This window comes from Phoca vitulina, unplaced genomic scaffold (assembly GCF_004348235.1).
Source record: "Phoca vitulina isolate PV1807 unplaced genomic scaffold, GSC_HSeal_1.0 scaffold13, whole genome shotgun sequence".
Classification (NCBI taxonomy): Eukaryota; Metazoa; Chordata; class Mammalia; order Carnivora; family Phocidae; genus Phoca; species Phoca vitulina.
This window is the reverse complement of record NW_022589716.1, coordinates 15,894,084-15,912,590: the sequence shown is the minus strand read 5'-3', so window position 1 is coordinate 15,912,590 and position 18,507 is coordinate 15,894,084. Positions and strand designations below refer to the sequence as shown.

Sequence of the window (18,507 nt, the reverse complement as noted above, 5' to 3'; positions counted from 1 at the left end):
TTATGCGCTCAAATAAAATGGAATATTGCCTAAGATTTCATTAATACATTTGCACTTTTAATAAAACATTAGATTTAAGGTATGCTATTTTCTCATTTTTTTTTTTTGTAATTAATAGCTGTCCAGGGTCTAAGCTTAGTCTTTTATTTTCCCACTGGAATAAATGATTTTTCTATTAATGAAGGTAATTTTGTACTAGTTACTTTGGTAACTAACTGAGAGGAAGGAGGAACTTTCTTAATAAAATGAGAAAAACATAAATTTGAGGTTATTCATTTGTCTTTGTTTTTGAACATTAAGTTATTAGTGATTTGTGTGTAGGCTGGAAAAATACAAATTTTAGATGATAATATACAATCTTGTTTTCTTGAGTGAGAAAGGACAGATGGAACAATATATACCTTCATTTTATTCAACTTTAAACCTCAGTAAACTTCCAAGATTTTCTATTATCATCTGCCATGGTTACCATAATTCTTTAAACCAGTTCTTACAGTAACAGCACCAAAACACTATTTGATGCTCTTATGTATCTTTCCCTGGTTCTGCAGAAAAAGCATTTTCAAGACCCTAAAGGCATTCTAAAGGTACAGAGAATACCACATAAAGCCTTATTTCCAATGTAGGAGAAAGTGGTTTCCTACCAAATGGAAGGAGGCAAACTGTATTTTATTTTTAAACTTACTAAGTTCCTTATATAGAAATCCAGTGCAGTGCCTTTTCTTCTGATCTCTACCACCTGTGCTTTGAGATTCTTTAGAAGCTGCGGCAGGGGCACTGGTAGTTGGCCTTCTGATCAAAGCTGTGCAGGACGCTCGGCTTAACCTTGGAGGAGACTCTTGCTGTTGAGCATTCTGTGCCTATGCAAAATTAAGCTTTATTTGTGCCCACAAATACTTGAGCTTATCACCCTAGCCTAGGCAAGATACTGTTTTAACTAAGTTAATAATAACTAAAGCTTTAATTATTGAGAAATTGACAGGTATGTTAGGTTTAACTTCGTCTCAGCAAGAGAGCATCTGATGTAAGTAAGCCTAACTACACCTTCATTATCCTATTATTAATGAACATCTTGACCAACTTAAGGATGGGAAAACATTTTCAGGGGTGATGGGATTATTTATTAGATTTTGAATTCATTTGACTATAGTCATAGATTCTCTTGTTGTCATAACCACGTGGACAAGCATTTTCAAATGGCTTTAGTTTTATAGCTTTAGCAAAATAAATGTCTTATGGACAAAAGGTCAAAATTATTAAATAACATGGGGAAGACATTCACTGTCCTGACTTTGTGAATTTAGCAGACTCTTTCTTTTTTTTTTTAAGATTTTGTTTATTTATTTGACAGACAGAGACACAGCGAGAGAGGGAACACGAGCAGGGGGAGTGGGAGAGGGAGAAGCAGGCAGAGCTCGATGCAGGGCTCCATCCCAAGACCCTGGGATCGTGACCTGAGCTGAAGGCAGACTCTTAACTGACTGAGCCACCCAGGCACCCAATTTAGCAGATTCTAAGGAAAAATATTGACTCTGAATTTGAATTTGTTGCTAATAGATAATCAAAATATTTTGCCATTTTAGGAAGTAATAACAGAGACCATATTTTTATAAGAAAGAACGTAGAATAATGAGTATAGACTGTCTTTCTAACTACAGCTTTTTTTTTTTTTTTTTTTTTAATAAAAGGACTTTCTTTCGGTACCTTAGTGTTTTACTGTGTTTCTAGCAGCATAGCTCTGGGCTATTTTAAATAATACATTTCTCTAACAAGCTTGGAAAGTCATACAGCAGAAAGATATCTGGCTTCTTAAATTTTCCATTGTCAGAATGGGAGAGGCATTTTGTTTCACAAAGATACGTTTACACATCAAGAGGTTTTCACAAGTGGAGTCTTGCCAGCTGGATTATCAATGTAATCATCATTTCTTCAATATCTTCCTGTGTCTCTCACTTCCACTAGATGGTGATACTGCTCAGGGGGAGGTCATGTGTCTGTGGGTTAGTGGATGCCGTAGAACCAGCAGCCGCCCTGCCTGAGAAATCAATCAGTCAGTCCACAAATTACTGAATCCCTGTTCTTGTCAGGCAGCATGTTAGGGGTGGGAGGTCAATACACATTGGACCTGTACACTTTTTCCTACCCCCACTTCTTCCCTTCTGGTCCCAGACTGCCATCATAGGGCCCATCTGCTGTTGAGCATCCCAGTGGATTTCCCAGATTATTCTCCTGTCTTTTTTCAATTTAGTCTCCACATTGCAGCTAGCATGATCTTTCTAAAAACCAAGTGGAATTCCCATTGTACCGAGGATAAACTTTCTCCAGTTCTTGATAGTCCTGTGTGTTCCGGTCTGTCATCTCTCCCTTCTCATCATATCTCATCTCTGCCCTGAGCTCACCATTTGTCAGCTAGACCGGTACCTTTCTGGCCTTATTGGCTTTCCCTTCCTCACACATCAGATGAAGTCTTTTCTTAGGGTCCTATGCACAAGTGGTTTGTATCCCCATTTCTTTGCCTTGCTAGCTCCTACTAAGTCTTCTCATCAGTTTATGTGTCCCTTCAGAAAGGCCTTTTTGGATTTTACCCCACTAAATTTTCATATTTTATGATCTTTTCTAACACCCTGTTCTTCTTCCTTCTTTATAACTATACCAGTTTATAATTCTGTGCGCTTGGGTTATCAGTCTTTGGGGGTAGATTTTGAGTTCCACAAGCACAGGGACCTGTGGGTTCTACTCAGTGTAATATGTGCCTGGCACAAAAGCTCTGAAATGTGGGTGAGTGGGCAGTGGGGACTAATGGACTGAAATGAATGAACAGGACCCAGTCTCTGTCCTCACAAGAGTTTATTCTGAGGGTGAAAAATCAGTTAAAAGGCAATTTAAATGCATCTTGATAAATGTTATGATGATATAAGAGCAGGACCTGTAGGTAACATGGGAAGTATTAGGTAGAATTATGAGCATAATCTTGGACCTGGACAGATCCATTGTCAAGTCCTGTTTTACCTCTGTGTGACTTTGGGCAAATTACTTAACTCTGCTCACCCGTGGGTTGAGAGTAATAATATCTACCTCACAGCTGTGTCATAAGAATTAAATGAGAAAATTAACATGAAGTAATAAAGGCTCACATTTATTAAGCACTTACTATATACTGGACATTGTCCCAAGCACTTTGTTTTAGCTGAATTAATCCTCAGAACGAACCTATATAGTAGTCATAATTATTGCCTCTGTTTTACCATTAAGGAAACTGAAGTCCGGAAAGGTTAAGGAATTTGCCACAGGTTATAGACCTACTAACTCTTAGAGCTAGAATTCAGGGACGCCTGGGTGGCTCAATCAGTTAAGGGTCTGTCTTCGGCTCAGGTCATGATCTCAGGGTCCCAGGATCGAGTCCCACATCGGGCTCCCTGCTCAACGGGGAGCTTGCTTCTCTATTTGCCTGCCACTCCCCCTGCTTGTGCTTGCTCTTTCTCTCTCTCTCTCTCTCTCTCTCTCTCTCTCTCTCTCTCTGACAAATAAATAATAAAAAATAAAATCTTAAAAAAAATAGAGCTAGAATTCAGACTTACAGTTTAAACGTGGAACCTGTGCTCTGCACCACCATGCCATGCTGACATACTTGAAAATATTATCTTTCTATACATACTATACATACATACATATGTGGTAGGGATATTTTATTTGAATCCTGTATAAGACAAAAGTGCTAAGCCTTCTATGTCTTTTGTAGGGGCTTCCTATAATGGCTGCGTAACCTGACCATCAGTTATCCAAACACATTACATTCTGGGTGTAGAGAAAAGGGAATGTTTACTGTACTAACACATAGTGTATTAGCAGTAAAGTAACCAGTTCTCTCTTACTTCTCTTTTGGTGTCAACCCACAAAATAAAATCCCCTCCCTTACTTTTTAAAAAATAAACTCGGGGCGCCTGGGTGGCTCAGTTGGTTAAGCGACTGCCTTCGGCTCAGGTCATGATCCTGGAGTCCCGGGATTGAGTCCCGCATCGGGCTCCCTGCTCAGCGGGGGGTCTGCTTCTCCCTCTGACCCTTCCCCCTCTCATGTGCTCTCTCTCTCTCATTCTCTCTCTCTCAAATAAATCTTAAAAAAAATAAAATAAAAAAATAAAAAATAAACTCACTTTTACTTATTTCTTAGCATTAGTTGTAGTTTTCATTTCCAAAGTATTTTGGTGTACCTATGTCTCACTGTTTGACCTGCAGTTAAATGATTTAATACACAGCAGATTTTGGGAATTCTTTCCTTTTGTGATCTCTTCCGTACAAGGCTGTGGGTACAAGGCGGTGGGAAGCCGGTGGCTCCCCTATGTGGGCTGTTAGGTGTTTCAAAGCCTGGGGGCAGACATCTGGTGCACAGGAGGAACACCATGAACCTGAGCTCTTGGAAAAGAACCAACTGCATCTTGAAATAGAAATCCATTTTGCTATATTTGATGCTGCCAATCACACTAAATGATTTTGGAATATTACATTTTTTGACAGGAATTGCATTCATTTTACTGAGTATTGTTGAGCTGCATTAATTCCTTTCTCTATCCTGATTTTGTCATTATTTCGATGAATTCTGAGAGACATTTTGTACTGTTAATGCCTCTAGTGAATTGACATTATTTTTCTCATTTTCACTCATCTCAACCAGTGCTTTTTCAGGATATGGGATGAAAGCATTATGAAGCTGGTGGTGGGCATCATGTGCTATTTGTAGAGGTTGGGGATGCTTAGCCTGCAGGTCCTGGGAAATATTATTGTCAGAAGGGTTCACATTTTGAGACTTTAGCTATTTGGAGTACTACTTTCATTTGGAATCTCATAAGGTAAATTCTTAAAAAGAGAGAGAGAGACTCCTGAAAGGGTGCCTAGTCCTTTCAAATTTTAACTGATCCTTTGTGATGTCCTCATTCCAATATTCTGAACTTGAATTTATATCTGAGTAGAATTTAATGATTTTAACCTAGAATTCCATCTAAGATTTATGATGCTCATTCCAGAATTTTTCTCTTATCCTTTTGCTGTATCCCCTACTTATATGCCTTAGGGCCAGGCACTTAACTTCTGTCTCAATTTCCTCTTCTGTAAATGGTAATATGAACTTGTTTTGTTTTAATTGTCAGAGTTAATCGTTGATGTTGGGTTTTTTCCTAAGAAATTTTAGGAGGTTTAGGTCCATGTGGATCTTAAAGCTTAATCTTCCATTTCTGTAAAATGGAAAATTGAAACATACCCACCCCACAAAACAAAGCTTTAGCCTCAAGGTAATTTAATAAAAGTCTTCCATGTATCACCTTTTCTGTATTGTTGCTAGTGAGCTAGACAAAGAGGTCAGAGGAGAAGTTTAATAGGAGTTTCAGGCCCTTCTACCCTATTGAATTTTGCTTCTGTCTCTTCTTGAGTAACGTTGGGGACAGTAGACCTCTTCAAAACTTTATACCAAGTGAAGGGAATATGGCCTCACACCTGCAGACCTGTTCTTTTCATGTGCCATCTGTCATCTTCAGCCACTTTAAAGCCACCAGAGTTAAGAGAATACCTAAATTTGATATCTTTACATCAGAATGACATTGGCAAGAGCTTTTGAGATTGTGTCCATTTAACCAAGCACAACTCTTCCTGTGGAAAATTTATGTTATCTTTTTTGGTCATTTTGATGCCTTTCTTTGAAGAAAATAGTGGTTGCTATGTATCTCTTAAGTGATGTGTAAAAAACAATATTATCCAAGAGCCAAGTATTCTATTATCCAATAAAATATTTTATGTCACATCTCTAAACTATGTGTTTAGAACCTGGCAAAAATGGCCAGGTGTTGCTCTTTTTTAAACTAGTAGGAGTATCGAGGGGTGCCTGGGTGGCTCAGTCGTTAAGCGTCTGCCTTCGGCTCAGGTCATGATCCCAGGGTCCTGGGATCAAGCCCCGCATCGGGCTCCCTGCTCGGCGGGAAGCCTGCTTCTCCCTCTCCCACTCCCCCTGCTTGTGTTCCCTCTCTCACTGTGTTTCTCTATCTCAAATAAATAAATAAAATCTTTAAAATAAAATAAAATAAAATAAAATAGTAGGAGTATTGAGTACTAAAGGAGTCATGACATTGCAAGTTTCATTAACATTTTGAATGTATCTCATGGCTAATTCCAACTTCTATTTTTTCTTTTTAAAATCATCAGTATTTAAATCTCATTATTTTAATTATATCCAATTAAATGTACTTGCATAATCAGTATATTTTGTTACATGCACTAGTAAGGAGAGCACTTTAAGATGCTTTGCATAGTGTCTTTCATAATATATTAAATTTGCATGCCTTAAAATAGGTTTTATGTAGAAGATTTAGATAACACATGTGGTAGGTATATAAATCAGATGCCATATTCTTTATCTATTAATTAAATGTTTTTTGAGAAATCTTTTCTTTCTGGTTGTTCAGTTTGGTTCATTTTACTTTTCTAAAGTATCTTGACAGTACTCTTTAGATAACCTAGGTACATTCTGAAAGCTAAAACACAATACTAGCAAAAGAAAAATTGCACATATGCAAATATTTGGAAGTGTTCTTACTCTGTAAAATCATAACTAAAGGTCATACATTTGTTAGAGCGCTGTACAGTTAAATTATTGCCCTAAACACCATCAGGGCATAAGTCAGAGTCCTGTGATGGGTCAGCTTGCAGCCTTGGAGTCCCTGGCTTTGCCATGTCTTAGCTTGAAGACCCTGGGCGAGATGCTGAGCCCTCTGTGTGTGTCACAACCTCATTTGTACAATGGGGGTGATATTTATACCTATTTGTTGAGTAATTACAAGGATTAAATTCATAATGCCAATGGTAACTGCATAGTCAGTTTATAATTTTAATATCTCTAAATAAGAGTGCTGGGATATTTAATTTTTAGATTGTTCTTCTAAAACATTTTTTAAAAGATTTTATTTATTTGAGAGAGAGAGGGAAAAAAAATGAGAGCAGGTGGAGGGGCAGAGGGAGAGGGAGAAGTGTGTTCCACATGTGGCTCAGTCCCAAGACCCTGGGATCGTGACCTGAGCTGAGGGCAGACACTTAACCGACTGAGCCACCCAGGTGCCCCTGTTCTTCTAAAACATTTTGTGACAAGTTGGGCATGTCTCTTTTCCCTGTGAAGTTTTCATGGTACTAGTCCCTGAAGAGAGATGGGAAAGCTTTTTTTGACTACTGACTCATGCAGGTTCTCTGTCTGGAAGAAAGTGATCAACATAAACATGAAAAGAATCATGTTTATGGATGCTAGTGACTTATTTAAAAGACAATTGTAGGAACTCCCGACTTCACAGCTTTTGTTTGAAGGGACTCACAGGTGACCAGGCCAAGTGTAGAACAACAGATGGACAGGAAGGTTCATCTGTGAATAAACAGGCCCTGGGAAAAATAGATAAAGCATGTAGATTTCCAGTGCTTAAGGTATAAGATGTAGGCCTTTGCTGTTTACTGCTGCCCATGTTCTCCTTCACTACCAGGGATGATTAAAGATGACTCGTAGCAAATCACGTATCTTCCAAATGCCCTTACTTCTTTGATATGGCAGAGTTGGCTTCTTCAATGTCATTGATATATAGCTCACTTTTTATTGTCAGGAGAAGTGTTTCATCTGGTTTGGTTCTCTTTTCTTTGCACTGTATTTTTTTTTAAAGATTTATTTATTTATTTGAGAGAGAGCGAGCACAAGCAGGGGGAAGGGCAGAGGGAGAGGAAAAGGGAGAGAATCTCAAGCAGACTCTGCACTGAGCATGGAGCCCGACGCATGGCTCCATCTCACAACCCTGAGATCATGACCCGAGCCGAAATCAAGAGTTGGACCCTTAACCGACTGAGCCACCCAGGCGCCCCCCTCTTACTGTCTTTTATTTTTATTCTGGCACTTAGTTATTTCAGTTATTCAGAATAAAATAATTTTAAACATCTACAAAGTACAATGCAGTATGTATGTTATGGGACTTATATAGTCCCCATTATAAACTTTATAATAATTTAGGAATGTTTATTAATGGAGCATTCTAGAACTTTTTAATATGGAAGAATTCCTTGTTAGCAATTAAAATATGTCTTGAAACTTTATGAAGTCATTTGGCTTTGATTAAGTCACCCATTAATAATTACAAGGAGCAGCCCCCAGTGGGGAAGGCTGGTATTTCTAGCATTCCTGATTTTTGTAATTTTTTTTCCCTTAAATTGTAGAGTTTCTTACTTGGATATACAAGTACTTTAGAGTCTTTATTTGGACTCACAGAAATAACTTCGGTGGAATGAAATATATGTAGTAAATCACAAACGTATCTTACAACAGCACTTACACAGAAGTCTGTTTGGCATTTATCACGTAATGGCCGTATTATTTATGTATCGCTACAACCAACTCTGTACCCTAACTAGACCATGAGATCTTCAGGGGCTAATGCATTTGGGTCCCAATGGAGCTATCATTGAACTTTGAATTTCTAAGTCCCATGTGAAAAGACATTGCCCAGCTATTGCCAGTAGGCAGCCGCAGACTTCATTGGACTTTGAATTGTTCACAGAGATCTAACATAGTACCTGGCACGTAGCGCACATGTAGTAAACGTTCATTTCCTTCTCTCGGCAATTTCTGATTCCTTGCATTGTTAAACTCCTTTAAGCTGGTCTCAGTTTGTGGTGTGGTGTACTTCTTTGGGGGGAAGAAGTGAAGGAAAATATGGGTGCTTTAAAATTGGTAAGATGGTGATACTTCTATTTAGAATTTCCATTCATTGAAATGAAGTTTGGGAGGTAACTGGAAAGAACATTTAAAATTGTCTAATGCACTGATTTTTATACAGTTGTCAGTCTCTTCTATTACTTCAAACAGAACAGTCTGTTCTCCCTTTTTTTCAGTTTTACGTATATTTTGGGATGCCAGTGTTTATATGTTTTATATGAACAGAGGATGCTGTTTCTCCCTCAAAAGGTTGAAGTCCACTGAGATGGTTCGACCTTCTTTTTAAAACTGAGTAGTAGTACATAGCCAAATAAAGCTGACGTTGCAAATTTCAACTACATTTAAGTCTTCTGTTGCTGGGAACTCTTAACATTTGCTGTTATTTTTAAATGATCAATATTTGAACTTTTAAGTTTTCGCTTTCGATCTTAGACATCCTAGATCCATGAAGCCATCAGATTTGCCACCGCCCAAGCCCTACAGAGTTGGTGGTCACTGGACACCCTTGGCCTTTCTGGATCCGACCTTAGACACCTCTCCCTCCATGACTCCTTCCACTCCTTCCCTTTGCCATAGACACTCTGGTTGCTGAACACCCCACATGCTCTTAACATTTGCTGTCACCCAACCTGATCCTGTCTCTTTACCTTTTGAAACCCCAATCACTCTTTAAGGTCAAACCCAAATATGTATCCTCCATGCACCCTCTCCTACTCTTCCAGTTGCAGTTGGTCTCTCCATTCAGAGTGTTCCTGTACTGGTGTATATGATTCCTTTGAGGGTAAGGACAACTTATTCATCACTGTGATCACCACAGCACTTAGAAGAATTCTGTGTGCATGGCGGGTCTTCAGTAACGCTTGTTATATCATATTATATACTGAAATGTGTTGATATACTGTCAGGGTGGTTCCTGGATAAGGAAAAGTTAGGAAAAGAAATGAGAATTAGAGTAAGAAGCAGGTGAACAGTATCCAGCTTCTCTCTTCTCAACACTTAGTTCCTGGAAAACTACTGATTGAGCCTTAATTTAACTTTTTATTTGCCCTGCTCAATATAAACTGCATTTCTCTTAGCTACACCTCTACTGGCAGGATAGTAACTATTTCAAAGAATGAGGAAAGACAGAAGAACTTAGGTAAGGAGAAATACATTCTCTTGAGTTTTCTCAAAATGGCTCTGTGGGTAGGAGTCTATGCAAATACCTGTTCCCAAGGCTGGATTAAAGCTAAGGAGCATCACACTTGGCTCTTCGATGAAAACTCTGATTATAAGCCCCTAACAGAACTCCCAGAGAACTTTAATTAAAACCAAGTAGTCTGCCCTTTCTTATTAGAACACATTAGTGATCTTATGTTTTGTATCTTTCATATTTAAAAAGCTATTATAATAAACTGAAACAATGACAGTGATACAAAATCCTCAGTATAGTTGGAAGTTGGTTACATTTGTTAGCAGTAAATAGAAACAGCTGTTCTGTTTCCTATACCTAGGTATTACCATCCCCTTTCTTCTAAGGCTTAGGTGCCACTGATTTATAACTTGGAAAATAAATTATTTAATAATAAATTATTCTCTTTGCCATATGTGATTATTGCTCTACCATAAACATAGTGATTTACAATAAAATGCACAAATTCACTGTATTTTAGAAATTGATGTGTTAGCATAAACTTTTAAAAACATTTTAGAAGTTCAATTCTCTATTATTGTAGGGAATCTACAAATCTTGCCCAACCCCTATTTTTTATAGAAAAAAACCTTGAGACTCAGAAAGGGGATGTGACAATTTTCAAGACACTAATTTTCTTAAAGGAAAGCCAATACCAAATCCAGAACTCCTGACTCTCTAGCATCTTTGCTGCCTTTTAGTGCTTGCGTTGGAAAAAGGTAAAGATGTAGTATGATTTTATAATCATGGTTTCTGACACTCTGAAAGCAAAGTTATTTCTGCAAGTACTTTGGACTCTCCACTGTAGAAAGTTGATTCTGTTACTGTAATCCAGGTTTCTATTCCTCCCCAACCCCTGTCCTCTAAAAACCACCAGAAATCAGTTTAATTCTGTGTTCTGTGTTCAGGATAAGCAAGGTTAAAAAAAAAATAATAACTATTTTTAAGGATCATTTGGTTGTTAGGGACATTACTCTATTTAAATTATGTCAAGTAAAAGGAGAAGTATTAGAAGAATGTGGAGAGATCTTATGGAACCCACTGTACAAGTTGATATAGGTCTCTTCGGAGGCAAAAGTTGTCACTGATTTCTCTCTCTGGCAGCTCCTCTCTCATCTCTTGTCCTGTAAGCCCGCTCTGTTCTGTTTCATCCTGTAGACCAGCTTTCTCTGATTGCTTGTCATTATGCGCGTGGGCAAATACGGCTCCCAGTACCTCCCTCAATGCCCCCACAAGTCCCATACCCGTCACTGTCTGACCATGTTCAGTCGGTGTATCTTCCAGTGCAAAGATCTGAAGAATAATCAGGATTATAACCAGGCCAATCATTGGCTTTCAGCCAGCTGCTTCATCTTCGGTTTCGGCTTCGGAGGCTCTAAGCTGGAGCAGATTCCCTGAGAAGAGGGTGTGGGCAGGTCAGGCAAATGGGCTGATAGACCCACTGCACTCTCCTTTGAGTCTGGGCATTTTTCAGTCATCTTAGAACCTCTTTCTTTCTCAGCCACCTACCAGTGACCTCTGCGGATATTCCTGAGCCCCTCCAGTGGGTGGTATTTAGGGGTAGGTGGTAGCCAGAATTTTTTGTTACAGTGATAGCTACTTTGTTGCCACTCCTGTCCTATGTCATGTCCTTCACTTACCTGGAATCCTGAGGTTATGTCAATGGTGCCGTGTAAACTACCTTAGTTAATCAGGGTGGGCTCTGCTTTGTGCAGTCACTCAAAGACGAAGCAATAGTTTTTTAGTACTGCTTTAGCTAAATAATAGCACTGATTAGAATGGTTAGGTTTCTTGAGCATCTACAGAATGTTAGGCTCGTTTCGTACTGTATTTGCCAGGTTTGCTAAGGTGGCTTACGACAGTTTTATGTATTTCTGTCACACATTACCTGAGAGCTGCAGAGCCGTAAACTCCAGCCTCTAAAGAGGAAAAGACACCTGAGTGGTAGAAAGGTTGCTGTCTTCAGCTCTAGAGCCTCTGTCTCTTCAGTTTGGACCCAAGGGCCCACCGTGCATCTAGTATTTCTGGACATTCTGCTGCCCGTGCGCAGAAGCCTGAAAGTCCCTGTTCCTTCTCCACCTCCCTGCTCTTCCTACGACTCGCTCCCTTCTCCTCCTCTTGCTTCTTTTCTCTCTTTCCCTCCATCTTGTTTCTTCATTCTCTTCTCTCCTTCTTCATCCTTCCTCCTCTTTCTCTTCTTTTTCTTCTCTTTGCCTTCTCTTTAGTGTCCACCTTTTTTTTTTTTATTCTTGCCCTGTGCCCTCTACTTTTTTCTTTTTCGTTGTCTCTTACTTTCTTTTTCCTCCTTCCTTCTCCTCATTTCTTGTAATTCTCTACTTGTTCTTCCTCCTCTCACTTCTACTTCTAGGAGGGGTAAACTTGCTCAAGAAGAGAAGCTGAATGCCTCAGGGCCACAGAAAGTGGCAGATGCCATTGCTGTTGTCCGGGTTGCTACCTACAGACATCCTTAGACCCCCAGGGCACCTTCAGGATTATCCAGGGTCTGAGCCTGTCCACTCCTGCACCTGTTCAGCAAGACCTCAACCTGTGCTCTTCAGCTCTGGGTCCCCTCAGCCTCCCAGCCCACTCCCAACCCTGACCCTAGGAACAGCTCACACTGCCATGCTCTGGTACATGTTTACCAGTGAACTCTGCAACCACACAGGTTACAGGAGGAGGTGGGGGTAGGGAGGAGCCCGGATGTTTAACATTTGCTAATTTCTGTCATGTTAACGTTCCCACTATGGTTGCTTTCAAGCTACTAACCTGACATCACCGAATGAGGAGCTAGAAAGACATGCTCACAACAGACTCGCACAAACCAGTCAAACCCACAAACACAAGGAGGGCCTCACTAGCCTCGGCCTACGTGCAGTACTACTGCCTTCCCCCATTAATGTAGATGTTTGATGTTTTGGAGTTAACCATTAATGAATGGATTACTGTAATTTGAAACGTCAGATGTTTGTTCACTCATTATTTAACAGATACTCATTTTTTAGAACGATCATTGGAATAATTAAAAACAGCAGTATATAATAATTGCCACACCACCACCTTTTAGTTCAACTAAATAAAATTTAGCTGCAAATACTGCTCCCCAAATTGCAACCTTTTCAATGATTTGTAAACCCTTTTACTTATGAGTCTGAGCTCGACCAAAATATCACTATAAATTGACAGCACTTTTGGGTTATAGATATAATAAAGTCTCGGTTAATATTCAGTTAAAACATAGAATATCATTCTGTCACCCTATCTTTTTTATTTGTATTCTACAGCATCTCTGGTCAGTTTTTATTATTTTTAAGTAGCTTCACATTATGTTTTATGATACATTTCTTCCTGCAACAGTTTTGCATACAGATGGAAATGTTGGGAATCTAGTTTAAGGCTGATCTTATTTTTTTATTCTGTTATGTGATTGATCTGGTCAGTGAACAAGAAATTCTTCGAGGCCATCCATCACTCCAGGCAGCAGCTGAGCTAAACCTTCTAACTCACTGCTTCCAGTCAGTCATGCAAGTTTCGGGTTATAAATATTGAATGTGCAAACAACTGTTTAAATTAGCTGTCCTATCTATTTTATGCAATTTCAGTAGAAAAGCAAGCTGATATATTGTTTAGTGGCAAGAAGTAGAAGACAGTGAATTCAGTATTATCCTTCCATACGTCATTGAATTCATCCTGTTGGCAAATATTTAAAATAGATCAAATTAATTCCTGTTCCCTAAAGTTAAATTAGAAATAAGGCGACTGAGCATGTAATTTATGTAGCTTTTTTGGTTTTTATATTCAAACAGTAGCAAGACTGTTAATAATTGTAAATGTAGCCATCTGTCATAAATATAGTAGCCAATTGTTAAAAGCATAGTTCTGTGAATATTGTTACCTCTTTGCAATAACAAAAATAGCTTAATATTTGGAAAATATTTGGGCAGGAAGGAAAGTAGCAGCTGTCTTGTCCCACCATTCCTGGTAAGCATCTAGAATATTGAACATGTGCAGGTGTTTGTGCTTCTGCTACTTGGACTTGTAACAAGTGGGCATACTTTCACTAGTATTGATATACAGAGTAGATAAAATTGCCAACCATTTGTAGTGACTTCTAGGAGCCTTTTGTATGTGATGAATTTAGGTAAACTTCCAAATTGCTATCTGTGTTTTAAGTTCATCCTTCAAATTATACTATTCTGGGAACATCCTTTCAAATAGCCCACATTAATAGCATGCATGAACTGCCTACAAATGAGACAAGTATCTCTCTCCCTCATAGGCATGCAGGGTGTTCAGCATGTGTCTCTTAGCAGTTGGGTTGCAACCTAATAGAAAAGCTGAGCAAGTTTTTATGTTACTTTCTGTGGCAAACACTGCTCATCACCCTCCCAGATCCTTGGTTCTCTCCTTCCTTTAGCAGAATTTTGGTCAGGATGGCAGTGAACCCAGCTAAACAGACGCACCTTCCTGTACTCCCCTATGGCTAGAGACAGCCATGTGACCTAGTTCTGGCCAATGAAATGCGAGTGGAATTCACTTGGCAGTACTCCCAGGAAAGCTTTTTAAAATGGACACACTCAGCTAACTTGTTCCTTTAGCCCTATGTCCTTTGGCACTTTGCTCTTGCCTTGTTTTCTGCTCCAAATGTGAATACAAGGCGTGGAAGCACAGCAGCCTTCTTGAGAGTATGATTGCAAAAGCTGTATATGAGGATGGCATGGGGGAAAATGGAGAAAAAAGCTGGGTCCCTGATGGCATTACTGAGCCACTAACCTGTCCCCAACTGCCAGTCCTTAGACCTGAGTGAGTAAATAAGCCTCATTTTTGTTTAAACCACTATTTTTCAGCAATACTTACAGTCTAACACATCCCTAACTGATACACTTCTCTTTCTGAGTTATCTAAGTCTTCGTGAAATGATGCATTGTGTTTTTTAAAACATCATCTACTTTGGAATTACAAAAGTCAACTTTGACGTATGTCCATATGTGAAAATAAGTTGAGCCAAGATTGCTGTATTAATAAACTGCGTGGTTGATAAATGTAAAAATGGTATTGTGTAATAATTTTAGTCATAAAGACCACAATTTCAGGATAAAGCTCGGGGTTTTCTTAATGTCATCTCTCAAATCTTACTTCCTTTTGTCTTTGATCAATTCCTGTCATCTTTTCTCACCCTTCAAGTGCTCATAGTCAGGTAGAGGCTAATTTATAAACAATAATAATGTAGTGTTATTTCTAGGTCCTAGAAATATTTGTCACAATTGTAAATCTGATTTCATTATTTCCCTGCTTAAAAGCTTTCTGTAGTCTTTGATGTGGTATTAAAGGCTTTCTCATTCTGGCTCCAGCTGTCTTATCCAATCACATCTCCTTCCTGCCTCCCTCCCTTTCTCCCAACATATTCCCTCAGCCCTGTGCTGTTTAAAACCACTGGACTTCTGGTAGGATCCTGAAACTATACCATACTTCCTTTCTTTCATGTCCTCCCTTATCCCGTCTCTTTTCTCCATCTGTGAACACATCCCACTCATTCCAAAGAACTTGAGTTCAGATGTCTTTCTCTTTGAAGCTTTCCCTGACTCATCTAACTTCATCTTCCATGCTTTCTGTAACATTCTTTTTATGCTTCTATTATAGCACTTATTAGATTGGTTTATATTTACTTATCAGTCTGTCTTTCCCAGGAGACTAAAGTTCCATGAAAAGATGAGCTAGCTATACTTTGTTTTGCAGCTTCAGTATCTAAGTCAGGATCTGGAATGGAGTAAATACTAAGAATTTTTTATGTTTTTAGAACAAGAAAATTCAAAAAAATTTTCTGCCCCTCTCCTTGAGTGCTAAAATTATTTACGTGTTTATTAATGTATCCCTGTGAAGGAAATGCTGCCAGCAATAGAATATTCATCAATTATGTAACAAATAATCATCCATCTGAGTCATCCCTGCATCTGCTTTTTTTGAACCATGACTGACTTTCTTGTGTCTTTAATTTTTTGATTACATACCACACATTGCATGTAAAGAACAGTAAAGCCTTAAGTAAATAACGTTCACCTCCACAAAGAACATACTGCTTCTTTTAGACTAGTGGAGGAAGCCGGGACAGAGTCAGTTCATGGTTGGGCTGGGGCAGGGCTCTGAAGCTTGAAGCTTCCCTGTGATTCAGTTTGTTACGAATCCTTTGAGGGCAAGCTCAGATCCTTCCCTTCAACAGGGCTTGAGCTCTGACCACTGGCAAGATTTAGCAGATTCATAGACACATGGCTTTCCAAACTGTAAGAGATCTCTCTCTCCTTTATAGTCTAGATGCCAAGTCTTTGGGCCCCTAGGGAGTTCTCTTTGTTCTCAGTCCTGCGCCTGGCTTTCTGTGCCTTGGGAGATCTGTTTTTCCCCTGCTGCCTGACCCAAGCCTGCTGAGGAAGGCTGCCTTACACTGTGAAGGCCGAGAATTCCTTGCAGAGTTCTCTCTCAGCTGTCCTGGTCACCCCTAGCCTCCAGAAGCTGAAATCCCAGAGCACCTTAGATGAATTTCCCTTCACTTTCTAGTTCCACCTTGTAGGTTCAGTAAACTACCCCCAGCCCTTGGTGGAGACCCATGGGAAAAGGTTGTCAGACAGGCAGAGACTTGCTTTGCAGGGGGACCTATCAGCATTCTGATCCATCACTCAGCCTACATGCAGCTATGACAAGCTAGGCTGATTGCTCATCTCCATCTATAGCCGATTCTTTGTCTTCCTTCTGACATGCTCCAAATAAGAACAGCCACTGGCCATTGGCTTCTCCTTTCCTATGAAGGGTTCATGCACTTCTGGAATTTAGTTCAGGTAGGTCTCTTTGCATCCCTGGCTCTCTGATGGGTTTCTAAAAACTATGACTTCATAGTTTATCGGGCTTGTTTTGGTTGTTGGGGTGAGAATAACAGTCTTTAGCCTCTTTCTACATCCTGACCTCCTTCTCTCCCCTTCCATCCTTCCATTCATCCATGCTTATGTGTGTATATATACTACAAATATATATTAAATACTTTCCATTGATGAGTAACACTGTATCCTATATATCATTTCCCTTCCTCTACATCCTCAAATTATCAAAAGGTACATCCTTATTGCATTCATTACGTGTAGAAGGAAATAGTTTCAGCTTTCTTAAGGAAACAAAAGGTTCTTTTCACTGAAACTCACATTTTTTTTTACCTATTTCAGTGTGTCTAGGATATTTTGCAAATAACAGTTTACTAGTTCATATTGTCTTTTAGGCTTCATCAAATATAGAAATGAGAATAATCAATTAAATTTGATGAGTTCACAAATAATATAGTCGCTATTCACCACAGGAAGATGAAGAATCAGATGATGAAAACATGCAGTTACATTAATATATTGAAACTTTGATGACAATAAGAGCTAATGATAGTTCTGCAGTACTTATCGCCTGCCTAGAAAATAGAGTGGTGGCATATTAAACATGATGTTATCAGTATTTCATATCAGTTGAGTTTATCTAAACTGGGTAAAGTGATATAAAATGACTGAATACAAACATGAAGTTTATATAAAAATTACATAAGAGCAAAATTTGAAAATTCTGTGAGAGCAAAATTCATATATGATATACTTTGAGCATGTTATAGTCTCTCAATAGAGTGGTATTGACCACAAAACACAGAGACGTATAAGAGGACTTCACATCAGTTAACTTTTTTTGCATAACAAACCACTCCAAGATTCAGTGGCTTAGAAGTATTATTATGTATGATTTCTCATGCATCTAAGGGGTGGGTTGGAGTTGGCTGATGTTGGCTGGGCTTGTCTGGGTAGCTGTGCTTGAGGCGATGGGGGGCAGTCGGCCTGTACACACCCCTCTTGTGCTGCAGTACAAGGACCCCATCGTTCTGCTGAAGGGGACAGATAGAGTTAGGGGAGCTGGCCAGGTGCCATATGACACAGATGGTCAAGCAAAACAAAGACGAGCACACACCGAGTCTGAAACAGGGAAAGGTATTCCCACACAAGGTGACAAGTCCAGCACAGACTGAGAACTTCCTTTATTTCTTGATAAGGAAGTGTTCCAGGCCCAAGGCCCATTCTTAGACAGCTGACAAGGGGTCGAAGGATTACACATGTGAGTCGGCCTTTTCCAACAGTATTTTCACAAAGAGTGTCAGTTAATCCCGTGGGTCTGTTAAGAGAACTTCCCTTGTATTTAGTTTAAGCAAAAACCAATTTTGAAAGCCCTTAGTAATTGGGGGCAATGCAAGGGAAGTTAGAAAATCTTCATCCTATTGTTTTTTTAATTACAGGCTCCTCTGCTTTCTTCCTGCACGTTAGTTTCACACCTCTCCTGGAATGCTCTACAGAGGCGAAATTAGGATTGACCCATTTTTACCATCATCAGGCATAGTCTGTCACTTAGATACATTGACTGCTCCATTTTCATATCATGTCTGGAAAATAGAAACAGATGTTTTCAGGCTTGCCCCACTAACATGAGATTTCATCCATCTGTGTCTAGACATACTGCCATCGCCAACACTGTGTCTCTGATATTCTTAACTTGGATCTTTTATGGGGATATGTATGGGTTGCTTTGGCATATACGTGACTGTTGGTTTAAA

The 18,507-nt window shown here is 39.3% G+C and overlaps 1 protein-coding gene across 11 annotated transcripts in view; it reads left to right on the top strand.

The window, feature by feature from the left end:
* Positions 1–18,507, top strand: part of CFAP20DC (CFAP20 domain containing) — a 255,001-nt gene that overhangs the window by 13,808 nt on the left and 222,686 nt on the right. Inside the window, exon 1 of one of the 11 annotated variants that reach the window (XM_032411643.1) lies at positions 14,469–14,693. The exons of 9 other annotated variants lie outside the window; for them this stretch is intronic. In XM_032411643.1, coding sequence (XP_032267534.1) covers positions 14,578–14,693 — 116 coding nt within the window. In that variant the 5' untranslated portion in view covers positions 14,469–14,577. Of the gene's footprint in view, positions 1–14,468; positions 14,694–16,595; positions 16,718–18,507 lie in introns of those variants that run through there. One more of the 11 variants, XM_032411646.1, reaches the window with a different exon arrangement.